The sequence below is a fragment of the Sapajus apella genome, unplaced genomic scaffold (assembly GCF_009761245.1).
Source record: "Sapajus apella isolate SASKATOON/1434 unplaced genomic scaffold, GSC_monkey_1.0 scaffold7, whole genome shotgun sequence".
In the NCBI taxonomy this organism is placed as follows: Eukaryota; Metazoa; Chordata; class Mammalia; order Primates; family Cebidae; genus Sapajus; species Sapajus apella.
Genome location: NW_022436947.1, coordinates 23,922,019 through 23,947,407, shown reverse-complemented (window position 1 = coordinate 23,947,407; position 25,389 = coordinate 23,922,019). Strand labels below are relative to the sequence as shown.

Below are 25,389 nucleotides of genomic sequence, written 5' to 3'. Positions count from 1 at the left end.
CGTCTCCTGGACGTCTTCCCTACCACCCAGCCTGGGATGCATTGCTCATGTGTTTTCATAAAATCCTGTGCCCAGGACCTATCTATGCACTTAAGTAATAGTCGCTCATTTGCTTGTGTGTTTCAACTGCACTTGATCTTCTAGAGGGTGGGAAATGTGTCTGATTCATTCTTTCATTCTTTACCCGTGGTCTCATTCATAAACAGAGAAAAATATTTGTTGTGTGAGTGACCGTTGGGACCTCTTTTCATTTTGGTATATTACTTTGCTTTCTGGGCTGAGCTCAGGACAGATGCCAATGCCTTTCCCTCGAATGACATCAAAGCCCTACTTCTAAAACCAGACTGGATGTGATTCCCTTCTACAAACAGATTCAGTCAAGAAATGTGAATATTCTTGCAAAAAGCCCATTTGATAATAGTAAAAGTTTTGTGTAGTATCTAGATATAAATAACAATGAATTAGATATATGTATAAAATATTTATAAGGGAACCCTAATCCGTGAGCAACCAGATTGACTGAATAGTGGATATGAACAGAGTGTAGGAATTGGTCAAGAAGTTGCCTGAGCTACTCTGCCTATGGAGTAGCCATTCTTTATTCCTTTACTTTCTTAGTAAACTTGCTTTGGGGAAAAAAAAAAAAAAAAAAGAAGGTGCCTGGCAGTGAACATTCATTCTTAGTGGTTTATTTTTCATTTTTTTCATTGACTCCATTTATTTCAATGATCAGTTTAAAAGCCTTTTAAGTAAGTTGGGGGAAAAAAAAAAAAAACAACCCAACTTGTACTCATCATACAATGGCCAAAACCACAATTACTTTTGCACCAACCTAATAACTTGTTAATTTGTCCTTCCCTCTTAGGGGTAACCATAGCATGATAATCTTTAATAACTAATATATTAAATATAGCTATTTTCCATTTATTCTAAGGTTGAAATACTGCTTGTTGGCGCATCAAGGACTTTGATGTGCAGGTCCCACAAAACGTGTAAGAGCACCTTCTCTTTTTGGCTAACAGTTTTGTAACCAACTTTGATTAAACTCTTTCATGGTTTTGAATCCATGAGAACCATTCTCAACAATTGTTTTGAGAGTTAGAAACTAAAACTTTTCTTTTTTCTCATACTTAGCTTTTTTTTTTTCCCCCCCAAGGTATATTACTTTACACCTAGTATTCTGAGCCTATGTATTGGTGAATAATTTTAATGGGACCTCACTATGGTTCTAAGAGTTCTCATCATCAGAAATAAATGATTTTACTAGAGAGAAAAATGAAAGAGCTGCTTTTACTGACATACATTCCTTGTTCTCCCTTTCTCTCTCTTTTCTTTTTCAGTGAGCATGTTTTTGAACACATTAACGCCGAAGTTCTACGTGGCCCTGACAGGCACTTCCTCACTAATATCAGGGCTTATTTTGGTAAGTGGTGGAGTCCTTCTCACTTAAAAACATGCTGATTAGTAATATGTATATTAGTGTATGTACAAGAAAAAAATCTGGAAGGATATACACCAACAGGTTACAGTGATTATCTTCCACATGTCTATATGTTGGGGAGTGGACTCATAGAAACCTTTTACCACCCCATTAACAGATTTCTGAAATATTTGAAAAAAATGTAAGCAATCATATATTACTGTGTTGGAAAGGAAAAAAAACTGTAAATAAAATGGAAAATAAAGGAAGATATAATTCTTTGTCAAATTTTACAATCTAAGATACTATAAAATAAATGCAACTCAGTTCAACTAAAAATTATCAAAATGGGGCCAGTCGCTGTGGCTCACATCTGTAATCCCAGCACTTAGGGAGTCCAAGGCGGGTGGATCACTTGAGGTCAGGAGTTCGAAACCAGCCTGGCCAGCCTGGTGAAACTCCATTTCTACTAAAAATACAAAAAAAATTAGCTGAGCATGGTGGCACATGCCTGTAGTTCCAGCTACCTGGGAGGCTGAGTAAGGAAAATGACTTGAACCCGGGAAGCGGAGGCTGCAGTGATCTAAGATTGTGCCATTGCATTCCAGGCTGGGTGACAGAGCAAGACTTAATCTCAAAATAAAAATATAGTCATCAAAATGGAATCTTGTACAAAATCAAGATCAGTAGAAATATAGCTTAGTTTTTTAAAATGTATTGAGATGGATTGTGACAATTGTTTTCCTTTCATATTTTCTTTCTAAATTTACACTTCTTTATGCATTGCTTCCTTTTAAAAAAATCCCCAAAATGCAAAAAAGCAATATGATTATTATTTGTATGGCTCTCTTACCTTATCTTTGTAACAGTTGCAGGTATGCTAAATCATAATACCTGAAGTAGTTAATTTTAGTGGCCTCAGATGGGGACCATCTAAATTCAGTGGGACTACTCTAATAGAATTAAAGAGGCAAAGAGGTTTTAGAAAAGGTTTTTTTAATACCTGTACCCATATACTTGTGATGACTAATTATTATAGAAACAAGCACAAGAAAAGTTTTACAGAGTTGATGTCTAGAAAAATGGATGATCAGAAGAAAAACAGAAAAACTTTAGAGAAGGACACAAACATATGTAGCAAAGAACATAAATGGACCTAGAATAATGGTGGATTTCAGAAGCTTGAGCTTGTAAAGAGCCAGAGTAAAAAGGTGGAGAAATGTATGCAGGACAGAAACCTGAAAACAGCGGAGATGGATGGTGACAGTGTGGGATCATCTTTTTGTGTTCAGAAAACGTCCAGGTTCATCTTGCTTTGCTGTGTCATATGGATTTCTGAACTAATGTGCCATTAGTTCAGAACTAATGGCACATTTCTGAACTAATGTGCCATTAGTTCTGAACTAATGGCACATTAGTTCAGAAATCCATATGACACAGCAAAGCAAGATGTGTAAAGATGTTTAAAGTTGATGTTAAACATCCTCCCACACATCTCTATTCCAAGTTGCAGAGTCCCATTCTTTTCCAATTAATGCCCTCACTTTAACAGTAGATACCTGGTGAGACTGAGCATGTACCTTTCATTGCAGGTCAGCTACTCACATGATAAGAGCTTACGTCTGTTTTCCCACAATTTCAACTCTTCCTCTACAGGAGATAAGACTCTCACTCAGGACACTCTTAGATTCGAGGCTCAAGATATGCTTCTGGAGACAAGAGTTAGAATCCCTGAGTTCATTGTTTTCTTTCATCACTTTGTCCAGCAAACTTAGGAGCAACCAAACAACTTTATTATATTCCTTGGTTCTCCACATATGGTCAAAGGTATTATGTGTAGAGTTGCCAAACTCTTCGCCTCTGAAGAGTGATGAATCAGGAGTATCAAAGCATTTATTTTGCATAACTCTCTAGACAGGTCACATCAAGGACTGTCAGTGTTCTCCATAGTATTAGAAGTAGAGTCCTTAGCATTTTTGGGTCTAATTATATTAAGCATCCAACTCCAGAAACCCCCAAACCAACTAAAGAAATCTATCCTTAAAATTCTGTTTCTCAAGAACCCCTCCTGTTACTAAAAACCTGTTTTGGATAAGTGGAAAGCCAAATAGAAAGCCCAGTGCTGGCTGCAAAGACCAACCCAAGTTGAGGGGAAGCATATTAAACTTCCTCTTTAAAATGGGTTAAAATAAGGTATGTGTGATAATTTGTACTATGGCACCTCTTAAATACTAATCTGGTCACCTGTATGTGTCTCTGAAGTTTTCCTTGTGTTTTAGAGACATGAGAAAAATAAAGACCCTGTTGAGATCAGCTCCATAAAGCTATAAAGCTGGTCACTAGTGTATTCCATGTAAGGGCTGTAGTTTATTCTGATATTGTGTCCTTACTATTTAATGTTAAAATTTCCTTCTGAAATGATGGTGATAATGTATGGTAGTGTTATTTTACCATTATTACTTTGCAAAGAAGAGCATAGCAGCCCCACATTGGACTTCACATTTATTGGATGGCAGGAACTCTTGGCTTAAGAGAACAACAATCTCAAAAATTTACTTCTACTTCACCTGTTGAGGAACAACATAAGTTGGCCAAATGGGAAGTAGTAAAAATATTTGAATCTGACTTAGAGCAATGAATGGAGAAGAGAAAGGCTTTAGATAATCTCTTCAATCTAGGGGATTGAGGGCAGAGGAAATTAATCTGAGAGAGGATTTGGTAGAGGGAAGCCAGCAGAAACTGTTTTGCTGGAAAACCACAGAAAAAATTCTGGTAACTGGTGAAGGTATGGGAATGAATCTCCTACTCCAAAGGTTTCTAACTTTATTAATTAAAAAAGATTTTCATTAGGAGGCTATATACTTACTATTTAGAGCTAGGGTAAGAAACTATATTAACATAGTGAGAATTACATAATATCCAGAGAGGACAGGGAGTAGACAGAAGATGATGAGAGGAAGTAATGAAAAGGGGAGATCAGTTTCAGTGAGACAGGTGATAGAAGAGAAAACCATGAAAAAGGAAGAAGCCAAGTGAGGCCTGTTGGCAGACACCATGATCTTATATTTAGAAAAACCTAAAGACTCCACCAAAAACTGTTAGAACTGATAAACAAATTCTGAAAAGTTGCAGGATACAAAATCAGCATACAAAAATCAGTAACATTTATATACGCTAACAGTGAATAATATGAAAAAGAAATCAAGAAATCAATCCCATTTACAATACCTACAAAAAGTACAAAATACCTAGTAACCAATTTAATAAAAAAAGTGAAAGATGTATACAAGGAAAACTATTAAACCCTGATGGAAAAAAATTGAAGAGGACACACAAAAAGTGGAAAGATATTTCATGCTCATGGATTGGCAGAATTAATACCATCAAAATGACAATACGCTGCAAATAAATTTGACAGTACTCTGCAAATAAATTCACATATTTAATGGAATCCCTATGAAAATACCAATCACATTCTTTATAGAAATAGAAAAAAAATCTAAAATGTATATGGAACCACAAAAGACCCTGAATAGCCAGAGCAATCCTGAGCAAAAAGAACAAAGTTGGAGGCATCACACTACCTGGCTTCAAAATATATTACAAAGTTATAGCAACTGCATCTGCATGGTACTGGCATAAAAACAGACACATAGCAATGGAACAGAATAGACAGCCCAGACATAAACTCACACGTTTATAGCCGACTCATTTTCGACAAAGGTACTGAGAATATACGTTGGAGAATAGACAGTCTCTTCAGCAAATGTGTTAGAAAAGCTGAATAACCATATGTAGAAGAATGAAGCTGGACCTCTATCACCATATACAAAATCAAATCAAAATGAATTAAATACTGAAATCTAAGACCTGAAACCATGAATCTTGTGAAAGAAAACACTGGGGAAATCCTCCAGGACATTAATCTGGGCAAAGATGTTTTTTGTGTAAAACCTCAAAGCACAGGCAACCAAAGCAAAAATAGACAAATGGGATTATATCAACCTAAAAAGCTTCTGCACAGCAAAGGAAACAATAAAGTGAAGAGATAACCCATAGAATGGGAGAAAATATTTGCAAGCTATTCATCTGACAAGAGATTAATAACCAGAATATATAAGGAGCTCAACTCAATAGCAAAACCCCAAATAATCCACTTAAAAATGGGAAAAAGATCTGAATAGACATTTCTCAAAAGAAGAATTGCAGACGGACAATGGGTATATGAAAAAATGGTATTGCTAATCTTCAGAGAAATGCAGACCAAAACCACAATGAGCTATCATCTCATTATAGTTAGAATGGCTTCAAGCTATTCTCCTGCCTTAGCCTCCTGAGTAGCTGGGACTACAGGTGTGTGTCACCATGCCTGGCTAATTTTTATAGGAAGACAGGGTGTGGTGGGTGCATTGGCTTATGCCTGCAATCACAGCACTTTGGGAGGCAGAGGCAGGAGGATCACTTGAAGCCAAGAGTTCAAGACCAGCCTGGCCAACATGGTGAAACTCCATCTCTACTAAAACTACACAATTAGCTGGGCATGGTGGCACAAGCCTGTAGTCCCAGCTACTCAGGAGGCTGAGGCAGCAGAATCACTTGAACCCGGGAGGTGAAGGTCTCCCTACATTGCCCAGTCTGGTCTTGAACTCCTGGGCTCAAGCGATACTCTTCCTTGGCCTCCCCAAGTGCTGGGATTATAGGTGTGAGCCACCATGCATGGCTGAGGTTGATTAATAGATACAAATACACCATTCAGATAGAATAAATAAGACCTACTGTTTGACAGATTGTTAGGGTGACTATAGTTAACAATCTGTTGTATACTTAAAAGAGAATAATTTGAATGTTCTTAGCACAAAGAAAAGAAAAATTTAAGGCGGTAGATATTCTAGTGACCCTGATTTGATCTTTACATATTATATGAAGGTATCAAATTATGACATGTACCCTGAAAATTTGCACATCTATTATGTATCAATCTTAAAAAGCTATGGGGAGAATCAGGGATTGTTGAGGTGCTAGGACTCTGGTCATTTAGTGGTAAGCCACATTCATTTATCAGAGGAGAAAATCGAGACCAACAGGAGAAAGAAAAGGAAATGTTTTGTCTAAGCAAATGTTTTGTATTTAGTAGAGATGGGGTTTCACCATGTTGGCCAGGCTGGTCTCAAATTCTGACCTCAGGTGATCCACCTGCCTTAGCCTCCCAAAGTGCTGGGATTACAAACGTGAGCCATTGCACTCAGCCCTTAGCCCACTTTTTGAAGGGATTATTTTTTTCTTGCTGATTTATTTGAATTCCTTGTATTTTCTGGAAATTCGTCTTTTGTCAGATGTGTAGATTGTGAAGATTTTCTGACACTCTGTTAATTCTGCTGATTATTTCTTCTGCTGTGGAGGAGTCTTTTAGTTTAATTAAGTCCCATCTATTTATCTATGTTTTTGTTGCACTTTTAGGTTCTTGGTCATGAAGTCTTTGCCTACGCCAGCGTCTGGAAGCATTTTTCCAATGTTATCTTCTAGAACTTTTATGGTTTTAAGTCTTATACTTAAGTCTTTGATCCATCTTGAGTTGATTTTTGTATAAGGTGAGAGATGAGGATCTAGTTTCATTCTTATACATGTGGCTTTCCAAATATCCCAGCACCATTTATTGAATAGGTTGTCCTTTTCACACTGTGGTTTTCTTTGCTTTGTCGAAGATCAGTTGGTTGTACGTATTTGGCTTTATTTCTGGGTTTTTCTGTTTCGTTGGTCTATATGCCTGTTTTTAATACTAGTACCATGCTGTTTTGGTGACTGTGGTCTTATAGTATAGTTTGAAGTTAGGTAATGTGATGTCTCCAGGTTTGTTCTTTTTCCTTAGTTTGCTTTGGCTATGTAGGCTCTTTAGGTTCCATATGAATTTTGGGATTTTTTCTAGTTCTGTGAATAATGATGGTGGTATTTTGATGGAAATTGCATTGAATTTGTAGTTTGCTTTTGGCAGTATGGTCATTTTCCCAGTATTGATTCTCCCCATCCGTGAGCATGGAATTGTTTCCATTTGTTTGTGTCATCTGTGATTTCTTTCAGCAATGTTTTGTAGTTTTCCTTACAGAGGTTTTTCACCTCATTGGTTAAGTGTATTCCTAAGTATTTTGTTTTATTTTTTGCAGTTACTATAAAAGTGGTTGAGTTCTTCATTTGATTCTCAGCTTGGTTGCTGTTGGCATATAGCAGGGCTACTGATTTTTGTGCATTAATTTTGTATCCTCAAACTTTGCCAAATTCATTTACCAGTCCTGGGAGTTTTTGGATGAGTCTTTAGGGTTTTCTAGATATATGATATGTCGTCAGCAAACAGTGACAGTTTGACTTCCTGTTTACCATTTTGGATCGCGTTTCTTTCTTTCTCTTGTCTGATTACTGTGGCTAGGATTTCCAGTACTATATTGAATAGAAGTGGCGAAAGTGAGCGTCCTTGTCTTGTTCCTGTTCTCAGGGTAAATGCTTTCAACTCTTCCTTGTTCAGTATAATGTTGGCTGTGGGTTTGTCAGAGATGGCTTTTATTACCTTAAGTTATGCCCCTTCTATGCCAATTATTTTGAAGAGATAAATAAAATTGGTAGACTATTAATGGGATTAAGCAAGAAAAGAAGAGAGAAGATCCAAATCAGCTCACTTAGAAACAAAATAAGAGATGTTACAACCAATACCACAGGAATACAAAAGATAATTCAAGGCCACTATGAACCCCTTTACATGCATAAACTAGAAAACCTAGAGGAGATGGATAAATTCCTGGAAATATCCAACCCTCCTAAATTAAATCAGGAAGAAATAGAAAGTCTGAACAAACTAGTAACAAGCAATGAGATTGAAATGGCAATTAAAAAGTTACCAAAAAAAAAAGTCCAGGACTGGACAGTTCACAGCTGAATTTTATGAGATGTTCAAAGAAGAACTGGTACCAATCCTATTGACCCTATTCCAAAAGAAAAAGAGGGAATGCTCCCTAAATTACTCTCTGAAGCCAGTATCACCCTAATACCCAAACCAGGAAACAAAATAAAAAAGGAAAACTAGATCAATATCTCTGATGAACATAGATGCAAAAATCCTCAATAAAATATTAGCTAACTGAATCCAACATCATATCAAAAAGATAATCACCATGATCAAGTAGTTTTCATACCAGGGATGCAGGGATGGTTTAACATACACAAGTAAATAAATGTGATGAACCACATAAACAGAATTAAAAACAAAAATCACATGATCATCTCAATAGATGCAGAAAAAGCATTTGACAAAGTCCAGCATCGCTTTATGATTAAAAACCTACCATAATATTTTAAACAGAGTGAGACAACTTCAGACTGGGAAAATGCTGTCACATGCTTGGTAAATTCTTACTAAATATGTGCCCAAAACATAGCAATCTTTTAGCATCTATGTTTGGGGTTGGGAGAGAAGGGGAAGGCATTACAAGTCTCCATCTAATAATTATCATTTAAATTTACAATAATATTTTAGCATTTTCTTTCTAAAACATCTTTGAAGTATTTTTTAAGTAAACAAATAGAAAAAAAGAACTCTGGATACAATTTTGTACTGAAACCAGTAATTCACTTTGATGCTGAAAGGTAGGCTTTTGTTTGCACATTCCGTTTCTCAGGAAAGAGGGTCACTGAAGAATGTTATGCACTTAGATGATGCCAGGCACTGATCTAGAGCACTTTGCATGCTAACTCATTTACTCTTCCCCACAGTATGAGGTCATTGCTAACGTTGTTTCCCTTTTACTTACACATAAGTGCAATAGGTAGAATAGGCCAGTTAGTAACCTGCTTTATGTCACACAGCTGGTAATAGAGGAGCAGGATTGGAACCCAGGCCATCTTGTGCAGGCAGCCTGTATTCTCTCACTCGTTTTACTGCCTCTGTGGTCAGCTGTTTTTCTAGCCTGCTGTATAAGTGGTAGGTCTGGATTTTATTCTAGTAAGAGCTTGGTGTGGATTCACAGGCTCTAAATTAATTACCTCAGTGTGGGTTTCCTTTCATTCTGGTAAGCTAGACCTAATGGTTGTTTTCCTTTTTAACTCAGGTTTGGTGAAGCCCCACCAGCAATAAAAGGATTTCCCTAGGGCATGGTCACCTTTGCAGATCAGGGCTGGTTATGTTATCTGTTCCCCTGCTGAACCAAATGATCATTGCTGAGCTATGGTACATTTGCCTTGCAACATTCTCAGGAAGGAGAGGATACTCCTGACAGGAAACTTTGGGCAAAGGAAAACGTCTCACGGAACATTTTGAAAGTTCTCTATCAAAATGCTAGTCTGTACTGAGAGCTAAGTAACTACAGTGTGTGACTAGCTCTTGATAGCTTTAGGTTCCTGTTGTAGAGCTTGTTGACATTCCTAACCTTTAGGGACTCAGCTTTGCCAGACCTCGAAATTAACCCAGGTAATGTTTCTATTCAGCCAGTATCCTTTTCTGCTGAGTGCACTTCAGGGAGAGGCAGCATCGAGGTAAAGGATCAGGTGCTCTGCAAAATAGCTGTGTGCATAGAAATGCTTAGCAATTTGCTTCCTAACCCCAGAGAGAAAATTACCTAACTGCTCTCCCCTAAGCAATGTTCTAAGAACCTACCATGGACATTTAAAGTATAGTACTGACCCTGGGGAAATTGATTATTTAGGGGCCTCAGGATTTCTATGCTGGAGAGTAAAATTATCAAATTAAATTTGATTTCTTTGAAAAAGAGAGCTAAAAACAAGCAGAAATCCTGATATTTCCTCTGTAAAGTCAATTAACTGAACAAATATACAACATGTTTAAAAATAAAGAGGTGTATATTTTATTAGATATCACGAATACTTCTAAGTTCACAAGTTGAAAGCTAGCAATGACTTTCTTATACTAACTCACTGTCCCATTTTAGTTCCTGTGCCCATACCCATCCATCCAGCTTTTTCCGTTGCTTAATTTCAAGATACCCCTCTGTCTGCTTGGCGCAAGCCTTCCCATCCCAGTCTAGTTCCATCCACAAGAATTGCACCTGTCGTCACAGTCCAAACCTGCCAAGTTAGTCTTTTATCTGCTAGCAAAGACATCCCAGCCTCTGTAGGCAGTGTTTATTTCAGTGGAGAAAATCCCTGGGTTTTGCTTCACTTGTGAGAGAGGTAAGGTGGATATGTGCAGAAAATGCTCCCCTTAATTATTTCAAAATGTTGATAGATGCGTAAAATTCTGTATGCTGTGTTGACATTTATACATAGATTCCTATATTCCTATTAAAACGTGTGTGTATGTATTTTAATAGTGATACATGGATCGATACACATTTTAATGGGATACAGGATATGTATATAGATATACATATACGTACATATATGTGTGTGTATATGTGTGTTTGTGTTCGTACGAGAGGTTATTTTTGAAAGGCATCCAGAGCATAATTTTTAAAAGTCAGAATCAAGAACAGGAAATAGATAAAATCAGAATGGTAAATAAAATAATTAGTTCATGGATTAAATGTAAAAGAAATATGTTTTTGGGAAAGTGGTAGCAGATGACAGCTGAGTAGGAATGAGTTGTAACAAAAAATCCATTTATTGAGTTCCCACTCCATGCTAGATGTACTGTATTTAGCACTTTGCATATATTATTTCATTTAATTTTTATTGAAATTCTAAGTGGTGGGTACCAGTGCTTTTACTCTGCTGAATATAAACAGACACAAAGTTTAAATAATTTAGCCAAGGTTATATAGCAGATAAATGGTGAGATTTGAACCTGGATCTCTCTGGCCTTGCCTTCTCTCCCCTCTTTTCAAAAGTAAGGAAGTGGAGACGAAGATTGCCATTTCCTTTCACCTCTTTTCCATCCATCTCAAGAACTTGAACTGCACTTCAGGTAGCACTTTAATTGATAGATGCATATGGATCACCCAAAATGATGATGATTCTGGAACAAAGAGTGGAAAAAGACTCAGGGAAACTTGATTAGAAGGGGTCCTGGAGGCTTGGGGTGGGAAGCAGCACATAAATGTCAAGCCGTGTCATCTCTGAAGTACCTTGCCTCTTAACTCTAGAATAAAGAATGAGAGAGATGCTCTGGGGGCCAGGTGACTGGGGAGCCTGTAGGTAATAAGAGGAAACAGGCTCATTTAGCCTTGTTGGATTATAGCTTTATGAGTTCACGACAAAAGTTAATGTTCTTCTGTGGGAGATCACGTGTCAGGCAAAGAAAGTAGATTGATGCCTGTCATAGACTGATTGTGGGTATGAGCATTTAAGTGGAACAGATTAATGATAAGATATGGCAAAAATGAAGGAGGTGAATGAGCTAATGGCGGATAAAGGGACAAAACTGCCTTTTTGGGGTTTTCAGCTTACATTTTAGCACAAATTGAGAGACTTGGAAGTCATGTAGTTACAGTTGAGGCAGGGATGCTCAGAAGCGATCCACTTTAAATCAGTAAAGACCTAAGGACTAGGCATTCAGAAAACTTGTGACTTGCCTACGTAACTCTGCTAGGTAAGGAGGGAGTAAAGACTAGAACTTAAATTTCCACCTCTGCCCCAGCATCTTTCTGCTTCTCATAAGGTTTGACTGGGAAGGTGGATAGCAGCAGGGTGTAGCCGTTGATATTTTCATTTTAACAGACACCCAGAAGTGGGTCAGGTAGATAAGAAAGAGAGTGGAAGAGGGAGGAGAAAGCCTGCAACCTTCTTTGGAGGAAACATTTTTTCTTTTTCTAATTGGCCATGGGTTAGGCCAGCTTTGTCCAGCCTAAAACATAGACTAATACCTAGCACAATTATCATTATATTTTATTTGTGTGATCATTTATTGCCTTCTTCCTCTTTAGAATGGAAGCATCACAAAGGCAGGGACCGTATCTGTGTTTTTGTGTATTACTGTATACAAAATGCCAGGTGAATGCACATAAGATCCAAGGAGTAAATGAATTAACTGACTGCATCAGAATTATCTGGGAGATTGTTAAAAATGATGGGTTCCAAGCACAACCCAGACCAACTGAGTTAAACTCTCTAGAGGAGGAACCTAGAGGACAGCTGGCTGGTCTTGGGATGAATGACACAGGCTGGCTTCTCCCAGTTCCCAGTGGTCTCCATGACTTGGCTCAGGAGAGTTACCCTTTCTTTTAGGCCTCAGTGGTTAATGCTGCAATGGAAACTCTCATTCTGTGAACTTAGAGACACGGAGGTGGGGATGGATCATTGGCTGTTGACCTTGAAGAGAGCCTTACTTCCCTGTGTTCTCTTAAAGCCTTGGCAACAGGTGACCTAAAAGGCAGGTAAAAGGGCAGAATGCCAGTTTACATAGCCCCCACAACTGTTTAGGGGAACAGGTGGCTGAGGAGGGATTGGCTGAGATCTAGGAAGCAGGAGGCCAAGACCTACTTGGTAGCTATCCCATATTCCTAAACAAAACATACAGAAACCTAGAGTGTAAAAAAAAAAAAAAATGTGTATCTGTCATGAGAAATTAGGAAGGACTTTGAAAGAGTCAATATGGTAAAAATGATATACTTTAGGATTCAAAAAAGAAACTAAAAATGTTACAGGTATTATTGTAACACATGCCAGCTGCCTAGGCTTATTTTCTTAAGACCAGATAAATCCCCTTGTGCCAAAAAACCCTGTTTACCACCAGATATATTTTTGAAGACTTAAAGTAGGCATTGATTTGGCAGTCTTTCTATCTAGGAGTAGACTGCCAGACATTTCATATTCCTTCTTCAGTCTCTGCCATCACGGTATCAATCCTCCTGTGACATCATTGTCTACTTTAATTCTTAAGAAGCAATTAGTCAATTTCAAGCTTTGTCATCTTCGTATTTCTCACGGGTTTAATGGCGTTGGTGTGGAGTTACTACACTTTTGCTATGGGGAAATCTGGAAGCATTTTTGAGTGTGTTAATAGGGCATAGAGAAATTCCTGACACATGAAATGTTTTATATACAGAATATGCAATTCAAAAAAAGAGGACTTACTGAGTAGGAAGAAGCTAGGCTTCTTGAGCAAAGGGTCTACTTTTAGGTCTGCAAGATTGATGGAAGGGCCTTGTTTATTGTACCTTTGTCAGATCTTTGTTCCCTGCAGGTAAACATGAGACAAGTTTGAAACTTAGGCCAGCTGGAAACAGGTCTCTGCCCACAGCTCCCAGCCCCGGTGCTCATTAGTTTTCTTCTCTGCTTCTGTCAAATAGTAGTGGAGGAGATCTCTGGGTGTTGGTCACTGGGTCCTTGCCCAAATGGATCTTTGTTTTAAATATAATCTGGACCCCGAATATAGTTCTTGGCCCTTCTGCCTTGTAAGATACAGGTCCTCAACCCTCATATTCCCAATTCCATCCTCACCTCCCTTATTTCCAGAAAGTAAACCTTACCTGCACCTCCACTGAGATCAGTATGCACCCAGTTTTTATCCTACTGTTACCTTCTAACCTGGGAAATGCTCATATCACAATCTACTATCCAAAATAGAATGTTTCCACCTATTCATTCTTCTTTCTCTTTCTTCCTATCTTAGAGCAAGAAGTGGTGAAGGTAGAATGGGATGTGCTTCCTACTTGGCATCATGTCTTTTGGTTATTTGTTCTCTTTTTGACCTTCAGTTTCTCTCTTTCCACTGGATTTTTTTCCTCTAACACAAATATGTACGAGCATCTCTTTTTCATAACAAAATGAACACAAAACCTTTTATTGATCCTGCTGTTCGTTTAGACAATCTCCCATTACATCAATCAGGCCAGCCTTTATCATCCATCCAGTCAACCTTCCAACTATCCTTCCATTCAGTCTTCTAGTCATCCCTCCCTTTCTCTCTCCATCTCTTCATCCGACATTAACTGATTGCTTACAGTGACCTTATTTTACACATTAGAAAACTAAGCCCCAAAGGATCAAGAAAACCAACCAAGATCACATAGCCTGCCTATCTAGTTTAAAGGGGTTTTGCCTTTAAACTAAATGATAAGGTACCTGTTGACTTCCTAAATGCCAAACCCATTTGATACTTTTTAGTTCTTATCTTACTTCACCCTCTTAGGGGCAGAGCATGAATAGGAAAAAAGCACAGGAGAGGTTAAATTTTTAAGACTATGAAATGCATATTTATATTTTAATTTTTTTGGTTATCTGTCAGACTAAAAACTTGTTCTACTGTGGCAGGCCTACTGAGCTACTAGCATGTCCAAGAAGTACTTTTAAAATCTGAATTTGTTTATGAGAGCTTTGCTGTTTGCATTGTAGTTATGCACCAGGGAAAAGAATTCAAAGTGACACCAAATATGTGCACCTTAAATAACACCATCTGCCCATTTGGATCTGTGCAGCTCTTTTAAAATACTGTGAGGTGCTTGCCCAAAGCCTGACATGTTTCAGGATAAGCGAAAGATTCTTATGCTAAGACCCTAGATGAGAACACTGTGTTTAAAGTTTCAGAAGGTTTTGAGTTCTTCCCTTCTTTCTTTCCTAGTTGTTCATTCAATATATATTAGGACAGGGGTCCTTTTTTATTCTAGTGTCCCCTGTATACAGCAGAGGTCCATCTTTATACTTGTGTTCTCTGTACACAGCAGGGCTGTACTATTGCAGTGATATGACAGGCCTGAGAAGACCCCCCTTTTCCTTCCCAAACAGCTGCATGAATGACCCAGTCTTTACTGAAGTCTATTATTACTGCATTAGAAATACTGGATGGAAGGTCTATCACCTATTATAAAGCAAATGTCCAGTTAATAGGAGTCATTTTTACCTTAGGATGAATAATCTGGTCCCGTTTGATAGACTACTTCTGGATTGGTTTTTTATAACCAATAAAGCACAGAGGGACAGTGTCAGAGGGCACTTGGGAGTAAAGATTTGAAAAAGGGAATGATAGGTTACATCTGTTTGTTTACATGAAACGAGAGCTATAAAAAGTCTTGTTGGCTGGGCGCGGTGGCTCACACCTGTAATCCCAGCACTTTGGGAGACCGAGGCAGGCAGATCATGAGGTCAGGAGATCGAGACCATCTTGGCTAACACTGTGAAACCTTGTCTCCACTAAAAATAGAAAAAATTAGCCGGGTATGTGGCACACACCTGTAGTCCCAGGTACTCGGGAGGCTGAGGCAGGAGAATCGCTTGAACCTGGGAGGCAGAGGTTGCAGTGAACCAAGATCGTGCCACTGCATTCCAGACTGGGTGACAGAGCAAGACTCTGTCTCCAAAAAAAAAAAAGTCTTGTTTTAGAGCCTTGGTAACATAGTGACAAAGAGCAGGGGCTTCAGGCTAAGTGACTATTTAATTAGCTATGTGACTTTAGTCAGGTCATTGTACCTTGATGGATAGTCCTTATTCTGCATCTGTAAGTGGACTCTGCAGAATCCTGTAAGGTCCTTTTTAGCACTGACACTTTATGGTTCTCCTGGAGGAACTGAGAAATCTGAAGAAACCCAAGGTTTGTGTGTGTGTAATGGGCATAGGCATGCCTGGAGCAACCTGTGAGAGGTATTATGGATCGTGACAAACACTTGTAGTGGCAGGGGCCACGTCTTTGTGATCCTGGAGCATAGCTTATGATTGGTGTGGAGCATGTAGTGCTGTGTGATGGAATGAATGAACTAAGGACTGGCAGGTGCACCAGCTGCACAATATAGAAAGCAGAAAAACCACTTGGGGCAAAGAATGTTCTGGGTCCTTTGGAGTCTGTCTTCTCTTTTAATAAAGGCAAAGCGATGAATCTAGGGCTTTGTTGAGTGGTCAGGACTGTACAATGAGTATTACCCTTTGTCATGATAATTTCCAGTACTTTCTACCAACTGTCTAGTAACAGGCAAAATGCTGTACTAACCTGAATTGTAGACTGGCATAAAGAGGGGTGCCTCATGGCAGTATGTGAGGTGGGCTGCCCATGGGAGGCATGTACATCATTAACATCATAAATGGTTCCTTTGGTATTACTTTTGGAAACCAACTGCAGCAGGCACTGAATTAGGTGTTTTATATGGGGTTAGTATGAAAATTGAAGATCTTTGAGATAAATAATAAATCTGATTTCCACTTACAGTTGAAGAAACTGGTGTTCGGATAATAACTCACCAGGGGTTATAGATGCTCCCCTAGATCCATGGTGTGTAAATTTATCATTCCCAAACTTTCTTCCTTTATGCGAAATCCCACTCCTAGTCATTACAAATGTTACAAATTAGTCTTGTCCCTTTTTAACATGATAGTTTATTCAGCCCTCTCTGCCCAGAGAAAATACTTAAATGTTTTTACATGTGATAATTCACAATAGGTTGAACACTTTAAAATCTGAAAATCTGAAATCTTAAGTGCTCCAAAATCTGAAACTTAGTAAGTGCTGACGTAACACTTGAAGTGCTCCTTGGAGCCTTTTGGATTTTGGATTTTTGGATTAAGGATGCTCAACCAGTGTGATGTGTGACACACATATTCCAAATTCTAAAAATATTCAATATCCAAAACATTTCTGGTTCCAAGCATTTCATTTAAGGGATACTCTGTAGTCAGAAAGAGTAACTACCTGGGATTAAATCAAGATGTCCTATTCTAGGACTGGAAACATTTCATTTGATTGATACTTCCTTCTGGTCATGCATAAATGTTCCTTATGTCTTTTTAGAAACCTTTAATACAACAAAAGAGAGAAAACATCAGTTTTAAAATTATAGCCCAAAGTCCATTCCAGAGTAGATAATCTTGTTTTTATGGAATAAGTAAGAATAAAGATAATTCTATGTTAATTGCACATTTTATGTTATAAAATGTAGCTATCCTATGAGACTCTGGGATATGATTGATTCTTGAAATTCTTCTATGGAATGATTTGTGACTGCCTAAGGAAACCACCAAGCAGTCAGGGAGGAGAGAAAAGGATGTGGGAGAGAGCCACTTTGAGCAGTGGTAGGAAGTGTTCACTGTAGAGAGGCAGAGAGATCAGGTAAGAAGGATTGGGGGAGGTCACTTGCTTTTCTAGTGCTTAGGAAATCCTGACTTCAGTCTAATCATGTAAGCATCATTGTTTTTTCATTACTGAAAGTTATTTCTTTTCTCTCTTGTAATTCACAGTACATAACAATTAGTAGACTTGTGAACTAGGAAACATTAATGGTGTACAACAGATGCTTGTGTTTATAAAGCACTTCTCTGCAAGTGGAATAATGCTGAACCTCAGTGGTTGGGTGCTATCCATGTGGGAAATGGGATACATCTTATTGTTTTGTTCTGTAAAACCAGTAATTTTCTAAGAAGGTCTTACCAAACACCCCCCCCCCCCCCACCCCCTACACGCACAAATGTTACTCTTAAGCATTTTATACGGGTATAGTTTTTATCAGAATTTAAAGTGCAAAGAACTGGAATATTTCATAAGTCATATTTCAAAAACTGATTTATGTACATTTCTGGAAGTGTCTTTCAGCTATGGTGATTTTATTTGCATATTATATATAAATTTGGAGAAAAGTTATATTGAGTAGTTCTTAACAGCTTTTTTTAAAATCCATGATTGATATTATAGTGTTTTGAAACCAGCATTAAGCAGAGAAAACGACATTAAGAATTTAAATGTTTTATTAATTTTCCTAAAATCTAATTTTTAGAATAAACAATTTTTGAAATAAAAATTAAGTACTTAAGGTGGATAGATTAATATAAATGTAACATATTTTATGAGCATGTATACAGAAGTCATAAATGATAACAGGGACCATAAACACGCTTATTTTTCTGTTCTAGATATTTGAATGGTGGTATTTTCGCAAGTATGGAACTTCATTCATTGAACAAGTCTCAGTAAGCCACTTGCGCCCCCTTCTGGGAGGGGTTGACAACAACTCTTCCAACAATTCTAATTCCAGTAACGGGGACTCAGATTCCAATAGGCAAAGTGTCTCAGGTATGGAATTTCCTTCAGTTTGCAACATTATTTGCTTACACTTACTAAATTATTGTTACTCATACTAAGACAGTAAGAATGCTGTTATTTAAACATTGGTCTTCAGAGAAGAATGCAGTTCATTTTCCCATGGAGTTGACAACCTGTGTTAGAGAAGGAGGGTATAAACATCCTAGGGAAAGGAAATGCTTATCTTATTAATTTTACCCTTTTATTTTCATGTGAGGGGCTTGCTCTGTCAGGCTTGAGTGCAGTGGCATGATGTCATCTCACTGCAGTCTCTACCTCCTAGGCTCAGGTAATCTTCCTAACTCTCAGCCTAGTAAATAGCTGAGACCACAGGTGTGTACCACCATGCCTGGCTAATTTTTTTCTAATTTTACTTTAGGTTCTGGGGTACATGTGCAGGTCATGCAGGGTTGTTGCATAGGTGCATACATAACCAGATGATTTGCTGCCTCTATTCTGTCTTTTGTAGAGAAGGGGTTTTGCTGTGTTGTCTAGGCTGGTCTCAACCTCCTGTGATCAAGTGATCTGCTGGCCTTGGCCTCCCAAAGTGCTGGGACTATATGTGTGAGCCACTGTGCTGGCCTAATGTTATCTTTTCCCGTTTGACTTAGCAAATGGTCATTTAGGTCAGTGTTCCCAACCTGATGCTATAGCTTCCTTGTCCATAGTTTCTCAAACCTCAATGAATAGATTCATTTTCTTTCACGATAATTGCAGAATCTTGTATCTAAGTAGATCTGATCACATCACTCCTCTGCTTAAAAGGTATCATTGGTTCCCATTCCACTGATGATAAGGCCCAGATTCCAGATTCCTTAGCACAGCACGAGCTGCTTGCCAACTTTGGCTTCTGTCACAATGCAGTCCCTTTCCCATATGTCCTATTTTCTAGTCACATGAAGCCAATTTTTATTTCTTGAACATGCCATATTTCTCATGACACTATGCCTAGAAGTCTCCTTTTCCCTTATTTATCCATCTCAATCGCTATCCAAATCAAATGTCACTTCCTGGGAAGTCTTCTCTGATAGTCTGTACACTCTCTCTCTACTTCCGTTAATTTTTAATATTTTTACCTTTAGCAACACTTTTCAAATTGCATTGTAATTTTTAAGGTATGGCTTTATTGTAGTATCTCTAGCATCTTGCAGTGTCTACTATTTCTTTGAAACAAAGCTGCTGTTACAGCACTAAGAATAGCATTAACATTCACATAACGAATAAGGCTTAATCAAGGCATCCACTAAGACAGCAAAATAGTGACAATGGGAAGGGTAGGAACTCTTCGCTGCATTGAGAAATGATGTCAAGAGATTCAGATCAAGTAGAGAGAGAAGGGAGACTTTAATGAAAATATGAGTGTATTCACTGTAAAAATGGTCTCAAATGAGGATGCTTTCTGTTTTCAATTTGTTAATTTTCTATGATGTTCTTTGTCATTCAAAGGCTATAGTAACTCAAGTCAGACAAGAGCACGTTTAATCTGTGGGGTATTCATAGCAGATGCAAAGTGGTAGCAATTATCCACCACTGCTCATGCTTGGTGACAGAATAATCAAGATTCCTCGTTAGAATAATAAACAGCATTTATTATATTTAGTAGCTGAATAAAGTAATATTTTGCTTTGCTGAGGTTTCTTTTCCTTTCACAAAGTGGATGAGTATGCACGATCTCAGACATTTTTGTTACCTGGCTGGTGGTGCCATCTTTCACATGTGTACCCTTTAAGATAAAATAAATTGTACCAAGAGGTCCCTAGTACTACTCATGGCTGGCTGGCAGAGTCTGTTAAAAGCGTATTGACTTAAGATCTGGAGCAAAATTTTTATATGTATACTGATCCTTGATTCTTATAACCTGGTTAGACAGTTATGAAATGTGGATGGGTTATTCTAGAGAGGAAGAAGAAAAATACCTAATGTGGCTTTTAAAATTTCTTCTTCTGTATTCTTCGAGTTTTAGAATGGGTGCTCTCTCCTTCAAGGAACAAACCACTTTTCCCAGCTTGGGTCAGGATCTCCTCCTTTGTTTTCCATAGATTTGTATGTTTTCCTCATACAACCCAAAGTACTCATCACTTTGTCTCCTTCAATAGACAGAGTTTTTCATGGGGATAAGAACTTTGCCTTTAAAAAAATCATATTCATAAAAGCCTATACAAGACCAGGTTCATAAGAAGTATTTAGGAAATGTTTACTGAGTTGATGAAGAGAGTGAGCTAGGAAATTCTTCCCACTTGTTTTATAAGAGGAGAAAGTACAGGCCTTTCATATACTCATGTGTTGATTCATTGAGTTTCTAAGAAATAGTAGACACTGCAAGATGCTAGAGATAAAGCCGTGCCTTAAAAATTACAATGCAATTTGAAAAGTGTTGCTAAAGGTAAAAATATTAAAAATTAACGGAAGTAGAGAGATAGTGTACAGACTATCAGAGAAGACTTCCCAGGAAGTGACATTTGATTTGGATGAATTGTTAAGGGAAAAGGAGACTTCTAGGCATAGCGTCATGAGAAATATGGCATGTTCAAGAAATAAAAATTGGCTTCACGTGACTAGAAAATAGGACATATAGGAAAGGGACTGCATTGTGACAGAAGCCAAAGTTGGCAAGCAGCTCGTGCTGTGCTAAGGAATCTGGAATCTGGGCCTTATCATCAGTGGAATGGGAACCAATGATACCTTTTAATCAGAGGAGTGATGTGGTCAGATCTAGTCAGACACAAGATTCTGCAGTTATCATGGAAGAAATGAATTCATTTACTGAGGATAACCTGTGGAAATTCTCACTTTTGTTTGTATCTTTTACCTGGCTAAGACTGAGCTTTTGGATATTATTACAAATTTGATAATATTGCTTACTAGTATTCAATTAATATTAATATCTACTAGTGTTTACTGAGTGCCTTCTATGCATTCTATATTTCCATTCATTTCTTGTATAATAACAGCATTTATTATCTGATATCATAACATAATAGTTATCCTTAGGAAAATGAAAATTAACTTTGTCTAAGTATATTTAGGTCTCAGTCTGCCCACTTCTTGATATTTGGGCTTCTGATAGTTGGCTGACTCAGCTAAACAAACATGTATGTTAGTTTGGAAATGTCAGATACCCCTGGAATAATACCATTGTCTGTTTCTGTTTTTTCGTAGTGATTTTGATTTTTGAATAAGAAAAATAATAAAAAGGTGCATTGTCTGAATTTATCTCTACTTTTAATCACTTTCTATTTCATAGTCTCATTTCAAATACTAAGTATCAAGAAGGTCCACAGCTGAGGGTTATTAGTGTGTATTCTTAAACTTGTTTAAAAATTCCCATTGCCTTCATAATAATAAAATGACTATTGCCTTAATAACAAGGTGAATCTATTGATTTTTCATGGAGCATCATAAGACGGCCCTTTGCTGAATTGTATATGAAATACAACATGACTAACAAAGTCTCATGGATGTTGGCAAAGTCAGTGTAATGGTATTTTATTGATTATTTGAGTAAATCCTTGAAAAAACTAAGACTACATGGAAAATATCAGTTTATAAACATTGTTCTATATTAAAATTTAATGTAGCTCTTTCCTTAAGGAATAATTTGTTTGGAATAGAAGCTGAAAAACATGGCCTACCTAAGAACGATTTGGGATGGGGGTGGTGGAGTGGGGAGTGAGAAGGGTTGTTATGGTTACAGGCAGATTGTGCTTATATTTTTAAACTTCTGGATTTGTACAAAATGGCCTGAATGCAGACTTGCTCAAAATTTGCAGTGATCTTTATCTGTGGGCCAGTGGAGAAATGTAGTTAATTATATGGTTTCTTACTTCAGTCAAACTTCAGGTTGTTTGGCTGAAGTTAACATTTGTTTCCTTTCTACTAGTTTTGCTTTATTTGGGAGCTAAACTGCTGTTTTCCTCCTAAATTTGCAGTTTCTAATAAACCCTGCTTATATATTCTGCCACATCACCATGTTTCTCACTATCATTTCTTAATTCAGCTTAGCTTATGAGCTGATGATGAATAGGGATTTAAAAGGGCCCAGAAACATTCTGAATTTGGGTTTGTGGGAACATCTGTTTGATAATTTGCCCTGTTCTCTCTCTCTCTTTTTTTTTTTTTTTTTTTTTTTGAGACAGAGTCTTTCTCTGTCACCAGGCTGGAGTGCAGTGGCATGATCTCAGCCCACCACAGCCTCCACCCGCCAGGTTCAAGCGATCCTCCCACCTCAGCTTCCTGAGTAGCTGGGACCACAGGCGCCTGCCACCACACCCAGCTAATTTTTGTAGTTTTAGTAGAGACGGGGTTTCACCATGTTGACCAGGATGGTCTCGATCTTTTGAGCTCGTGATCCACCCGCCGTGGCCTCCCAAACTGCTGGGATTACAGGCGAGAGCCACCATGCCTGGCCCCGTTCTCAAATAAGATGCCATAAAGACAAAGGTTTGCAGTGTTTACCTTCTTCAGGTTAATGGGAAAAGTGGAGAGTGCTCTGTCACATGAAAAGTATCCCTGCCAAAGTCAAGTTTAAATTCTCTAAGATACTTTAATAGCCTCTTGCATAGAACTGGATCTTTAAACAAACTTTATAGCCATTTGTGTTTCTGTCACAAATAATCTCATTTAATCTTCAGAAGATATATATATATATATGTGTGTGTGTGTGTATATTCCAAATTCTAGATAATTTTAACAATTCTATATAAATGTATATATTCTAAATTCTTAAATTTTATTATGTGACTAGAAGCAATTTAAGCACTGATTGAATACAGATAATAAAAACAATGGAGATGAAGAAATTCAGGTAGAGTAAAAAAAAAAAATATTTAAGACCTTTATAGATCCCAAATTCTCATTAACACTAGAACAAATAATTTTCTCCATAGGAAGCCATTTGGTTCCAGTAATAATAACTACCACTCTTAGTGTCTGCTATCAGCTTTATATGATATTATCTCTTATAATCCTCACAACAGCCCCAGGAAGCAGGCATTATTATCATCTCTCTTTTGTAGTTAAGCAAGCTGAGGTATAGAAAGGTGGTCATCAGCCCAGGGTCACATGGCAGATAATTGGGTAGTCTTACTTCACAATCCAAGTTCTTAAGCACTTTAAAAAATTGAATTGACCTTGTCCAGAGCTTCTATGAGCTCTGTAAACCAAGATTAACATAATTATTAAGCAATTAAAATAATAATTTTGGTAAAATTCTGTACTGCAGTGAATGACATTATTTCTGAAGTGACATTAACCTGACTTAATGTAGGAACAGCTCAATGGCAGGATTGCCAGTGATTGACAGCTCAGCTCTGGGGTCAGGCAGATGTGGTCCTAATCTTCTGTGTGTGACATTGGGCAAGTTGTTTAACTTTCCCACGTCTTAGTATCATAATCTGCAAACATGGGAATAGCAGTAATGTCTACTGCATAGAGATAATTGAACATTAAATGAGGTCATGTGGAAATTTCAGGTCAGAGGATAGCCATTTGGCAGTGTGCCCGGATGACCTGATTTCTCTATAAATATGATTGTAGAGAATGGCAGTCACTTGGAGGTATGGGTGTGTGGTTAGCCAGGCTTACTCATTAGCTGAGTGACTCTTTTATATCCAGGCCATTGAGTGATTGCATTTCAAATATATCCTTCAGCAAACTGCAAAATGCTGTATGTCAAGGACCTTTCGGGCTGCTCTCTAATAATCTCAATGAGGGTAAACTCACTTAAATCTAATGGATGTGTTCAAAGTAATTGTCTTAGCCAGTGTTTGTCACATCTTTTTAAAATCTTTTGCCACTAAAATTTGTGCTCTAGTACAAATAAGATCTCCAGTTAAATGGTGATAATACCTAAAATAGTTTTAGTAGATAGTGAACACTTATTTAATAAAATTATTTCACAATTTCCACATTATTTGGTAGGATTGGTTGACTTAGGTGAAAAATGACCAACAAGAAATGTATGGAAGATGCTGTGAAAGATTTAACCATCTCAACAGTATTCTTGAAAAACGCAGTATGTTACCTTCAATAGCAGACCAAAAAAATGGTCTTAAAATTCACATTTACTTACATCTTTTCTTATTTCATAAAGCATTTGAGATAGTAACATATTTGTTGAATTGAAAGCTGCCTACAAAAATGTGATTTGTGATTTGAAGAAGTAATTACAAAATGATTACTTCTAATCATTGTTTCAAAATAACATTTTGAAGTTATGAAACAGTTAAAGCTTAATTATTTAAGAATATAGAAAATTTTACTCATAATGATTGCTTTAGATTGATCTAAATAATATAGAGAATTGGGTATTCATTTCTGAGACATCAAAGCTAATAAATACATGTACAATCACTTGTCAGAAATTGACTGGCTTGGGGTTAATTTTATCATAATACATCCAGTAAAACTTTAGCTAGCACTCTTTTTTGTTGTACTTTGGAACTAAAATGTTTAAAAGTGTTATTAAAAAGTTTCTAAATTTTTCCAGGGGAATTTTTAAAAACAGTTTCTCTAGTGAAAAATCTAACTGATGGACTCAGAATATTTTCAAAATATGATGTTGCAGGGTTTTACAGGTATGTTGCTTATAACGGATAAGAGTGGGGTAGTCTGGACCCTAGGCCTTAATCTCATTTATCATGGACCTTAGGGAAATTAGCTTTTGTGTGCTTTTTACTTTTGTAAAAAGGGTGTAATATATACCCCTAACTAATTTATGTAAGGAATGTAGATAAATTGAGCTTTAAGCCCCTTTATAGAAATTATCAATGAAAATCAAGCTCATAGCAACAACAAAAGTTGCTGCTACTACTGTTTGTAATAACATTGTCATAAAGTACTTATCTATGCTTTAGAGTCTGGGAAGAAGTGGTAACTTTTTAGCATAAGAAAATTTTCTGGGCCATGAATTAGCAATTTTTAACTTTTGAAGTGCCTATGACTAGGGATTTTCTGTCTTTTTAAAAAATTTTAGAAACACGTTTTCAGAGTTAAGTTGGATGTAGAGTAATATTTTCTGTGTAATTAAAAGCCCTAT

The 25,389-nt window shown here is 37.3% G+C and overlaps 1 protein-coding gene across 16 annotated transcripts in view; it reads left to right on the top strand.

Annotated features, from left to right (window-relative positions):
• ST7 (suppression of tumorigenicity 7) overlaps nt 1–25,389 on the top strand; it is a 299,415-nt gene that overhangs the window by 159,659 nt on the left and 114,367 nt on the right. For 12 of the 16 annotated variants that reach the window (XM_032276202.1, XM_032276200.1, XM_032276212.1 and 9 more), the window contains exons 2-3: nt 1,341–1,423; nt 18,185–18,344. In XM_032276202.1, the coding sequence (XP_032132093.1) occupies nt 1,341–1,423; nt 18,185–18,344 (243 nt within the window). Of the gene's footprint in view, nt 1–955; nt 993–1,340; nt 1,424–18,184; nt 18,345–25,389 lie in introns of those variants that run through there. The other 4 variants (XM_032276214.1, XM_032276213.1, XM_032276204.1 and 1 more) reach the window with 3 other exon arrangements.